Here is a 12,488-nt window from a genome sequence, read left to right as displayed (position 1 = left end):
AAGCATCTGTAGATGTCTCCATTAGTGCTTTAAAGTTATAAACACAATTTTTGCCACCTGCATTCATACATGATATTCTTTGCAGTCTGAAGATGATCTGGCTGAGAAACTACGGAGTAATGAAATTCTCCTGAGAGCTATCGGCTCGTATGAAGAAGTGTCTGGATTACCCAATGTGCCGAAAGATCTAGCAAAACTGGCACTCAAGAGACGAGCCAACCGGCAGCAATTTCTAGGTGTGACAGTTCTATAATGTCCTTTCAAAGTTATTGTGGCTGGTGCATTTGCTGGGTAAAAAAAATTATACCCTTTGTAATGATATAAAATTGCAATTGTTTCACATTTTCATAAATATCAATTTCTGAAGAGGGTTTACAGAGATGTCTTGTAAAATCAATTCTTGCATTGGAACATGACGTTTCACAGAGGTGTGACGTTCCGCCGTTACATTCTGTGAGTTACAGATGTGTCTTTATATATCTTCGCTGCAGTCGTGCTAAAAAGCTCCACTTGGCACGCCAGGAGACGTGAGACAGCTAGCACCGGGCATCTTCAACTAGGAAGCACCAGCAGACTGTGCTGACTAATTTGATATGTAACACTAGTATATCTGTGTGCGACTGTGTCTGAATCTGTATATGAAGTGCTACAAAGTATCAGACGTAGCTTTTGTCATTCCAAGTTCCATTCATATACAGACTCAAGTGCACACAGATATACAAGTGTCACACATCAAATTAATCAGCATGTTCTGATGGAGCATCCTCGTTGCATTTTCGGCAAAAAAAAGACACCCGACGCTAGTAGAGTAGCACGGGACCTGGCGGCTCGTTCACACCAGGCAAGTGGTGTATTGAGGCTATATGTATGAGGACACATCTGTATGCGCTGCTCCACCATTCCGCAGAATTTATAGTCTGTAAGATAAGGTTGGTTGACTAATTACTGGGAAGACTTGAGGTAAAATTCCATCAACGGAACATTAAAATTTTCACTGCAGGACAAGGCGAGTATTTAACGGAACAGTTTTTACTCCCCTCTTGTACGCAAATGTATTTTTTACATGTTCAGCTGAAGACTTGATGCATTCTGACACATGAACCATTGTATCATTTGTGGGTTCAAGCGATTGTCATGCATGATCATAATCTGATCTGACTGGGCAGAACGGAAAAACAATGACCCTCATTTGCATGGGGTCATTCTTTCATTTGGAAGTCTAGACATATATGCTTTTTATTGTCATTCAGTTTTTGGGTCTGTCACCTGATTTATCAGTGCCGTTTGCCCAGCCACATATCTCCAAATTGCTCATCAGGCACCGCTGTACCTCTGAATGGTTTATCTGTTAGTAAATACATTATACTAAATTGTGAGCTTTTGGTCAGCAGGGCCTGCTAAGAGTAAATTGACAAGCTTTATCTTTACAAATACTAGCCCAAAAAATGGCTGGCTCTACTCCGTGTAAGTGGCAAATGCACTTTCACAATCGGTATATCAAAGCATAAATAATTACAGTATATGTACACACCATAGGACTTACACCGAGTTGCACGTATGTCTGTTTGTTTAGTGCAAATACACCAAATTTTACTTTGCATGCCCACAGAAGGAAGTCTATCCTGTTCCTTATGTTGATTTGGTCACATCACTGATCCAATTGTTTTTATAATTAATGGTCTAAAACCTTTCCATGATATAAACCTTATTGTACTGTTGTGCATGCAGTATTTCCAGCCTCAATGATTGCAGGGTAATATTGTATAATGTATAAAATGCTGCCTATAGTTATCTATTTCAGTTCTTAGTTTTATTAAGATGACCTAGCATCTAGCAGAGCACCTAGCAATGCAATAAAAACCCAATTTTCTTTGTTCCTAAGTAAATTCAGAAACAATTCCCATCACATTGTGTATGATGACTTTTAACTGTCTATACCTAAAACAGCAGCTTAGAAACACTTAAAAGCACATCAGACTGCTTAGAGCTCACTGGTGAAGAATACGGAATTAAAACTCATTTGCAAGGATGCTGGGAAGTTCTGACCTCTGTAATTACCTAGTAACATAGACTAGAATAAAGGTGTTTATACAATACTGTATTAAGCTGACATGACGAGCGGCACGGCTTGATTACTCAGTGGACTGAGTGTTCCCTCCCTGGATACATTAATAACACAAAACTGTAATGAAAATGACAAACTTACCGGAACAAAACATTTCCATTATCACCTGTAGGCTCTCTTATTTATGCAGCTAGAGAACCTTTTGCCATTGAGATGCATAACAATGAAATCCATCTGAAAAGATAATTTCTGTGCCGCAGTGAAGCAATACTGGATGAATGAATGATGTTTCTCATCTTTTAACCATATGCTTTACAGCATTCCATTGCTGCAAATGTTGAATTACATTACATTCTGCTCATCTGATGCAGATGTACTATGTTGGTGTTAAGACAAAAGTTTGTGTGTTTATTACCTGTAACATACCTCCCACTGTCCTGATTTAGGCAGGACAGCTCTGAATTGAGGGCTCTGTCTCACAGTGTCGAGCCAGAAGTTTGGGAGGTGTATCCTCTTCACTGATGTATTCAAAAGATGCTTTTAGGAGAGGGTAAAGGGATTGGGGAGGTCCAAGCTTCAGATGTGCTATTTACAGTAAATGTGACCTCACCCCTTCAAGACAAACTCTAACGTGTCCTGATTCCCCAATGTCCAAGGCTATTGAAGAATTGACGGGGGGGGCATTGGAGGATACGCTACCAAAATGCTACCAGAGAACAGCTGACATACTGTATATCTCCCACATACAGGAGTTGGCCCCTATTTGGGAGAAGCTGCAGTAGATGGGATGAAAAATACATGGACCTGACTATTATGGTGGGACACTACTCCTAGCATCAGGACACTGCAACCACACCCATTTTATGTCATTTCTTCTAGGCATAACCTATTCCACCCAGGGTAATCCTACGTAGTGTGCCAAAGACGGTTGCCTTATTTGGTACCTATGTGGGTGGAATATATAACCCATTGAAGTTATTTCCCAAAATGTCTGCACCAACCCTGCAATATGCTTATTGTGATATCTAGGTGTCGGTTGATATTAATTAATTCTGTGTGGTTTTCTATATTTTGCAACACCAAATCCTTGTACAATGTACTATGTTTTCTGATGTCTTTAAAGCGACCTTGAGTCCTAAGGGAGAAAAGCGCTATATAAATAAATTATTATTATATGCGCCTTCCTCCCCGTCTACCCCATCTGTGTCTCATCTGTTTGTCTGCCCTTCCCCTTTAGAATGTAAGCTCTTATGAGCAGGGCCCTCTACCCTCTTGTGCTTCTCCTTACTTTACCTTCAGCTACTTCTTACTCCCCACTAGGGCAGCTAACACTTGGTTGCTTAAGCTCTGCTGCTTATGTGGGTGTTGTGGTTGCTAATGTAGCAATGTATATTATCCTTGTCCTGCATTCTATTGTATTGTACTGTAAGTCTTTGGTCATGTATTTGTTTATATATTTTGTAAGGCGCTGCAGAACACTTGTGGCGCCATATAAATAAATGATAATAATAATAGATGCTGAGCTCTTAGCTTCTAAAGCACTGTCAGCCTCGGTTGTGGCTTGTAGAGCCTTTTTGGTTAAGGTCCTGGAAAGCAGATACAGAGTCAAAGAAGGCTCTGGAATCCTTACTTTGGAAATATACTTTTTGGAGTACTGGCTACTCTGGCAGCTTCAAATTCTGTAGGTCTGTCATCAACAGCTACATTAAAGTCTAGGAAGTTTTAGCAGGACCACCAAGCAAGCTAAGAGGTCCTGGTCGGCCAGACGTCCAGCTTTTAAGCCGGACGACAAACCCTCTGCCTGATGGGGTAGGCCTCCTCCTGGGGGGGAGCCCAGGTTGGGAGGCTGACTTTTTCAATTTGCGAACTACTGTCATTAAATTACAACAGATGCCTGAGTCCGAGAAGTGCTTTTTCAGGGGTATGTTCTCACTTTTCGGAGACATCCTCCCCAGAAGTTTTTATGCACTAGCTCCTCCATCAGAGTATATCAGGAACTTGGCCCTACAGGAGGCCATTTACTCCCTGCTGCAGGCAGGGGTGATTATCCAGGTTCCTGTGGTTTAACAGGTAAAAGATCATTATTCCAATTTAATTTTGGTTCAGAAAAAGAATGGGTCTCATCGCCCTATTCTAAATCTGGAAACCCTCAACAGGGTTATCCGTGTACCCAAGTTCCGTATGGAAACTCTTTGATCAATGAAATCTGGGGATTTTTTTGGGCTTCTTTGGACATTTAGGGTGCGTACTTCCATGTGCCGATTAAGCCATCTCGCCAACAATTTCTACGGGTTGCTGTCCTGAAACAACATTATCAATTTTAGGCACTGCACTTTGGTTTCCCGATGGCCCTGTGGGTCTTCACCAAAATAATTTCAGTGATTAAGGCCTATTTCAGGCTTCAGGGATTCAGAATACGGCCATACCTAGGCGGGTCTTCTGATAATATTATCTCCAGCGATTCTACAACACCATCTCCAACTGACATGGCCTGCCTACAGAAGCACGGCTGGATAATCAATTGGAAGATATCTTCTCTGCCTCCAATACAGCGGATGGTACATCTGGGAGCACGTCTGTATTCTCGAGCATAAAAGGTGTTTCTGCCAGAGGACAAGACTGTGACCCTGTCATTGCGAGTACACAAATTGCTCCGCAATCAAAGGGTATCCATTCTATCAGCGATGCAGGTCTTGGGGTAGATGTTATCCACCTTCGACATGGTGGATTATGCTCAATTCCACCCCAGGCCTTTACAGCAATTCATTCTCTCCAGATGGAACGGACAGTATCATCTAATACGGTACCAAAGGATCCTTCTCACTCCGGAGATTCGTCTCTCTCTCTCGTGGTGGCTACATAAGGATCATCTATATAAAGGTCACCCATTCTGGATTCAAGATGGGGTGCTTTTCACCACGGATGCCAGTCTATGTGGATGGGGAGAGGTGACAGGTCATCACACATTTCAGGGAAAATGAACAAATCAGGAAAGTCATCTGGCCATAAACATTCTGGAGCCTCAAGCAGCATTCAAAGCATCATGGCACAGGACCTGCTCCAGGGCAGGCCGGTCCAGATCCAGTCCGACAACACCACCACAGTAGCCTATCCCCATCGTCATGGAGACACGCAAAGTCATGCAGCCATGAGGGAAGTGACAAACATTCTGGTTTGGACAGAACGTCATCTTCTGGCTATCTCTGCAATATTCATCCAGGGAGTCCTCTAATGGGAAGCGGATTTTCTAAGTCGTCAGGACATATTGGAGAGTGGATTCTCATCCTGGGGTTTTTTCAACTCCTGGTGGACAAATGGGACCTACCAGACATAGACCTCATGGAATCACGTCACAACCACAGGGTCTCCAGGTACGGGTCCAAGACCAGAGACCCCTCAGCCGCCTTAGTGGACGCACTGGCAGTAAGATGGGACTTCATACTGGTGTATCTCTTTCCTCCGATTGCCCTCCTCCCAAGTGTCCTCAGGAAATTTAAGCAGGAAGGCAGAACAGTAATACTAATGGCTCCTGCTTGGCCAAGACGTCATTGGTTCACCGACATAAGGAATCTATCCATAGACATTCCGTTTTCCATTCCTCTATGGCCAGATATGTTAGCACAGGGTCCCTGCCTACATCCGGACTTACCCTGTCTGTCTTTGACGGTGTGGCTCTTGAGTCATCCATATTAAGAGCCAAAGGTTTCTCCAGCTCTGTGATTCAAACGATGCTTAGGGCACGAAAACCTTCCTCTGCCTGCATCTATTACAGAGTTCAGCAGTCTTTTGGTAAATGGTGTTCCCACAGAAAGTATGACCCTAAGGTTTTCAGGGTTCCCGGGTACTTGCTTTTCTCCAGGCTTGGTTAGACCTTGGTCTCCGCCTGGCCACCCTGAGTCCAGTTTTCTGCACTATCAGTCTGGTTCCAGAGAAGGATTGCTTCTCTGCCAGATGTTAGAATTTTTTTTCAGGGGGTTCTCTGAGTTCAGCCACCCTTTGTCCCACCAGTATCACCGTGGGATTTGTCTTTGGTTCTCAAAGGGCTAAAAGCTCCCCCATCTGAACCTCTGGACTCTGTAGATTTGAAATGGTTGACAGAGAAGATACTTTTTCTCCTTGCTATCTCTTCTGCACGCATAGTCTCTGACTTGGCAGCGCTCTTTTGTTGCTCCCCATTTATGATTTTTCACCAGGATAGAACTGTTCTCCATACAAGGGAGGGTTACCTTCCTAAGGTAGTATCCCGTTTTCATGTGAATGAAGAGATTGTGGTTCCAACTTTTCAGTCTTCAGACCTTTCTGTAGATGAAGCCTCCCTGCATGTGGTTTGTGCTCTCCGTATCTATGTGGAGCATAGAAACTCTGTTAGAAAATCAGATGCTCTTTTTGTGCTATATGGTTTTCACAAACAAGGATAGCCAGCTAACAAACAGACTCTGGCTCGATGGTTACATATGACTATCTCTCAGGTGTACATACAGGCTGATATCCCTGTCCCAAACATGGCGACAGCACATTTTACCTGGTCTGTGGGGCCATCGTGGGCATTTATTCGTGTTGTCTCTGCTGAACAATTGTGCAAGGCAGCCACATGGTCTTCAGTTCACACTTTTCTTAGGTTTTATGCCTTTGCCACTTTTGCCTCTCAGGATGCTTTCTTTGGGCGACGAGTTCTCCTTTCTGCTTAGGAGCGTCCCCCACCCTTAGGGGAACTGCTTTAGGACATCCCCATGGTATCCCTGTGGATCCCTATGGACCCTGTGAAAGAAAATAAGAGTTATGGTAGACTTAACCATTACTCATTTTTTCCCCCAGGTCCATAGGGTCCACAGGGCACCCACCTTGACGTACATCACTTCATTGGGTAATTTTTCTTTCAGGCACGGATTCCCTCATTTTCTGAGTGTATTCTGGTGTACAATTGTTCTTCCTTCTTCTCTTTCCTTCTCCTGCCTTGGTCTTGTTTACAGAACTGAATGCCTGTGGCCAGGGGCGGGGTTATGTGGAGGAGGACCGTGAGGTATGCTGGGAGCTGAAAGTTGAACTGTTTGGTGCCTGGATTACTCCAACCACATTATCCTCATCAGGGCCTTAGCTAGGGTAGTGCGGCCTGTGCCATCGCACAAGGCACCGCAGGGCAGGGGGCGCTGTTGGGGCCTATCAGATTTCTGTTTATGATCATTCTCACTTGTAGCTTCCTCTTATTTCATCCCCAGCATCTTCTGGCCTCTCCTATCTCTTCCCTCGCCCTTCCCCTTGAAGCCATGGCCTTTTTTTGGGTGCATTATGTCCCTTTGAAAAATGAGGGGGGCACCAATGCTCTTTCTGGCACAGGGCTCCAAAAAGTCTAGTTACGGCTCTGATCCCCATGGTATCCCTGTGGACCCTATGGACCTCGAAGAAAAAGTTATAAATGGTAAGTCTACCATAACTCTCATGCAGATACATCTGTAGTTGCACACAGAATATAGTCATGCTGCATATCAGAAGCTGTTTGTGTGTCCTATTCATATTGCTTTGCAAATAATATGCATTTGAAGGTAGAAAGTTGCATGAAAAGACGCTCACACAGCGCTCACGTGTTATGTTTAACGCGACTTGTAGCGCACAGAGCTAAGATGTATATGGACTCATCTGTATTTAATAGATTAGCATTTTTATAATGATTGCACATACACATCCTAGTTTGTACATTTGTGCAATTTTTTTTCTTTTATTTTGTTAGTGTTTTTGTTGCCTCCTTACAGTGGAGATAGACATTTTGTGGACAGTATTGATATTCATGAGACAGTGCCTAAAATTTTGGGTCATGGGCTAAATTACTTATGCATGCCACAAAATGGCCATGTCTACTGTAAGCAACATTTTTATTTTTCACTATACTATATATATATATACAGAACAACACATCTTACGCCTGTGTTGCACACTGCTCATGGATAGCAAAAAAAAGATTTTTTTTTTTTAATTATTGTTAATAAACAAGTTAAAAGCTGGATATTTACTGGTAAGCTTTACATTTTCCTTTGATTAATCTTTATATTTAGGCCGCATGCAAGGATCTCTGCTCACCCTTCAGAAATTAGTTCAACTTTACCCTGAAGATATCTCACTGAAGAATGATCTCGGTGTTGGTTATCTTCTGATCGGAGATAATAAGAAAGCCAAAGAAGTGTATGAGGAGGTAAGTCAGCTGTTTGGTTTTTGCCTGAGGTTAGCCTTACCTGCATTTTGTAGGAGCCCAGCTGCTTTTCAGTATAAATGCACTACAAGAATATAACAAAGAACAATTGTTGCTAGTACAATTCTGAATATATCTAGCACAACAGAGAGATTATGTCTTAGTCCAAATATTGATTTAAAACAGTTATTCTTACAACCAAATGTCAGGAGTTCACATTTTTTGTTGAGTTCCTCTGCTCACATCAATGTGTCAAATATCATTGAAGTGCAGCTGAAGTCATATGCCATACAGCAGCTGACATAAAAATCTTATTTGTCTCCAAGTTCTTATTTTTCATATGAGGTGCAAATATTTATTTATTTTTTAGTGCTGCTTTGCCCTTGTTATTTTCAGTTTTACATTTATATCTCCTTTATACCACTGCAATATCTCTCTTACATTACTTTTGATCAGTCTGTTTCTGTTTACTGCCTCTACCCCCAAAAATACTATTATTTGGTGAGGAGTTATAAGTTATGGAACAGTGGTTAGTATTGCAGCCTTACAATGCTGGGGTCATGGGTTAAATTCTGACCAGGGCCCTATTGGTGTGGAGTTTGTATGTTCTCCACGTGTTTGCATGGTCTTTCTCTTGGTACTTCAGTTCCCTCCCACACTCCAAAGACATACTAATAGGTTAATTGGCTTCTTACAAAAATGGGGTGTTTTACTAAGTTGGGATTTGTCAAAGCCACCAATCATCGTGTCCTTGACCAATGGTTTTAAAACGGCAGTAGGAATTAATCTTATACCAGGCTTGTTTAACATTAATTCCTATTGCCATTGATAAACCGCGATTTATTAACTATACTCCCTAGTGTGAATGCGTGTATGTGTGTACTTGCTTTTCAGGCATAAGCATTCTGTATGTAATGTGTGTTACAAACGTATAGGTGTGAACAAACCATGAATGTTTAAGAAGGAGTTATCATATATAGTATAAAATATATGTCCTTTTCTTCATAACTGTTTATTTTGCCTGTTTCTGATTAATTGCATCCATGCGTAATAAGTGTGATACTGTTTCTTATTCCAGGTGTTATCACTAGACCCTAATAATGGTTTCGGGAAAGTACATTATGGTTTCATCCTAAAAGCAGAAAACCAGATAGCAGAAAGTATACCTTACTTAAAGGTAAAGGGCAACATTTATGGTGTCTAGGTGTATTCACATAGCATGCTGTATCCTCAACAATTCCCAATAGAGTACTATATTGTGGATTAATTCTATCACTCTGTTCTACAAGATGATTGGATAGCGTAAAGTTATATCTGATACATATTATTAGTTGCTTTGAGAGAAGAAGATGGCAGACAATGGGTGATACTGTGAAAATCGGGGTAAAGGTAATAAGTGATTGACTTCAGCAGCCAATTAGATTCTGTATAATGAACCAAAAAGCACACATTTCATTTCTGATGGGCAATGTCACAGTTACGTTGCACCATTGTACTTTTATTAAATGTCTCCAATTGTAGTGTATTATTGTAGTAATGCCTGATTTTATGCAGTTATAGTGCCTGACTGCCTTTTGTCTGATTTGACAGTAGCTCTTATACATATTAGTCTCTAAATGTAATTTTGACATTCATATTTTTGAATGCATATGACCAAGTATAATCTAATTAAATATATAACAATTAACAGTAAACTGTTCAACCAACACAATGTCAAAATATGTTGGCAGGAAACAAAGATCCAATTGTCTAGATAATTACTCCTTAAGCAAACGATTGGCCCAATTGGACTCAAAAAAGTAAACAATAAATATTGTGCACTGCAGGTGCAATGTGCGCTCACTTATAAAAGGGGAGGAATGTGCTGTCACTAAAATGCTCCTCATTTATATGTAGTACACCTCACAGTAGGGATGGACATCAGAAACCCACCATCAAATGATGGCTGGGCTTCCACCATCAAAACTTTCAATGCAATGGCAAGTAACCATCGCATCAAAAGTAGTAAAGATACTATTCATTCGATGTTCGCATGCGCAAAATATCCTTCATGCGCAATAGCTCTATTTCAGGGCTGGCAGGGGACGAAACTGGTGGCGGGACGGCACTGGGGGTGGGGTAAGATGATGCTGAGAGCTTCAGACAGGGACAGTGCAGCTCTCAGCATAAAAAAAAAAAAACAATCACAACACCATCGAATCATTAACATTCAATGGCGGCAAACATCAGAATGCCGCCATCGAATAGTAAAAATACTACCATCACAAGAAAAACATTGATGGTCGGCAAACATCAACCAACTTCTCTACATGAATTGCCATGAACCCAGTGCTGAGAATAGAAATCTTGGGGCATGTTACACTGATATCTTTGGGACCCGAGAGGGGAAGGGGGGAGGGGCAGACTGTCTCTGGGAGTAGATGTACTAAGGGGAGTTGAAGAACAGAGGAGGAAACCGATGGGAGAGGACAGGAACAGGAAGCAGGAGGGGTGAGAACTTGCTATTGTAAGATTAGTGTCGGTGCAGGGGGACGCGGACCCAGGCGGAACCCTGGCCCCTGTGTGTCTGTGTATACCCGGTGTTTGACTTGGGGGGAGAAGGGTGTCAGTGGGCTTCGGCTGGATGGCTGCTTTAACAGGGAAAAAAGATTCCTGGCTACAGCAGCACAGCAGTTTAAAAAGTATTAAAAGGTGCTGCGGCCCACTTTTTCTTTTTTTTCTCTGATCCACGGGGCCCCTCAGACCCTTGGGGCCCGATATGGGTGTCCCCCTTGTCCCCACTTGTCATCAGGCCGGCATGAACCCATAAATAGGAGAGAAAGGAATCTAGTGCACACTGTGTTACTGAGCAAGTGTTTTATTGTGAAGTTATACAGATATATTTGCACACCCCTAGTAAAGTGAGATGTACAACTTCCATCCACATCTCACTAATGTGAGGAAACACAAGCAATATAAATAAAGGGGGAAACACTTAAAGCCCTATGTATATATAAATAATAATACTGATGTGCTATATAAAATGACATTTTCATCCCCTATTTTGGGTGAGAAAAAAACATTTCAACATATTTGTGCAATCCACCATTGTCAATTCTGTATCATCTATGGTCTGAATTGAAACATTCAAATCGTGCAATATGTTTCTCAGTAAAGTGAATGATTATACGGTAGTGTCATATCAGGGGTCTGTATACTATTTTTTGTAATGCAAGGCCACCATGTTCAGCTGCACACATTAAAGTAGAATATATTACATCAATTTTCTTGCCCACATCTCTGGGGTGTCACAGAAAATTGCCCACTCTCACGACAGAATTTTTAAATCATATTAGGAATTCCTTTCATATATGAATGACAAATACTACACTCTGTTTCTCTCACCTGACAGTTTTTTAGGGGGCGATTAAATTTTTTTAGACACTCCCCGCAAGACATCCGATGGCGCAATTCAATTGTTTCTTCATTTGGACACCTAAAGCCAGAGAGGACACATTTCTTCTCACAGCCTCCTGAGATGCGTGTAAAGTCTGTTTTTTTTCATGGTGGTTTGGGTGCCCAATAGTCTAGATGGGTTTAGCCGCTTTGCACGACTAAACTGGTGCTTGTAGCCACGTTAAGTACTAATGGGCGCCCAAGCAGAGAAACAAGCAAATTGCTCCGTCGGGTGACTATCCGTGTAGATGGCCAGCAGGGGGTGCGAGAAATATTTGAATTGCCCCCTTAAAGTCTTCTAGAAAAAAAAAATCTAACAGTGTTGTGTATATGTACTGTATGGGAGTGTTTGGTATTTGTACTGTATGGGAGTGTTTGGTATATGTACTGTATGGGAGTGTTTGGTATATGTACTGTATGGGAGTGTTTGGTATTTGTACTGTATGGGAGTGTTTGGTATATGTACTGTATGGGAGTGTTTGGTATATGTACTGTATGGGAGTGTTTGGTATATGTACTGTATGGGAGTGTTTGGTATATGTACTGTATGGGAGTGTTTGGTATTTGTACTGTATGGGAGTGTTTGGTATATGTACTGTATGGGACTGTTTGGTATATGTACTGTATGGGAGTGTTTGGTATATGTACTGTATGGGAGTGTTTGGTATATGTACTGTATGGGAGTGTTTGGTATATGTACTGTATGGGAGTGTTTGGTATATGTACTGTATGGGAGTGTTTGGTATATGTACTGTATGGGAGTGTTTGGTATATGTACTGTATGGGAGTGTTTGGTATATGTACTGT

General features: G+C 41.8%; 1 protein-coding gene across 1 annotated transcript in view; it reads left to right on the top strand.

Annotated features, from left to right (window-relative positions):
- The window catches only part of ASPH (aspartate beta-hydroxylase), a 182,887-nt gene that overhangs the window by 148,265 nt on the left and 22,134 nt on the right, over nt 1–12,488 (top strand). The window contains exons 20-22 of the mRNA XM_088469317.1: nt 86–236; nt 8,113–8,249; nt 9,325–9,423. Coding sequence (XP_088325443.1) covers nt 86–236; nt 8,113–8,249; nt 9,325–9,423 — 387 coding nt within the window. The remainder of the gene's footprint in view (nt 1–85; nt 237–8,112; nt 8,250–9,324; nt 9,424–12,488) is intronic.

Source organism: Taudactylus pleione, unplaced genomic scaffold (genome assembly GCF_031769625.1).
Source record: "Taudactylus pleione unplaced genomic scaffold, aTauple2 ptg000090l, whole genome shotgun sequence".
NCBI lineage: Eukaryota > Metazoa > Chordata > Amphibia > Anura > Myobatrachidae > Taudactylus > Taudactylus pleione.
Note: the sequence above shows the minus strand (reverse complement) of the source record. Positions and strands in the feature narration are given on the sequence as shown.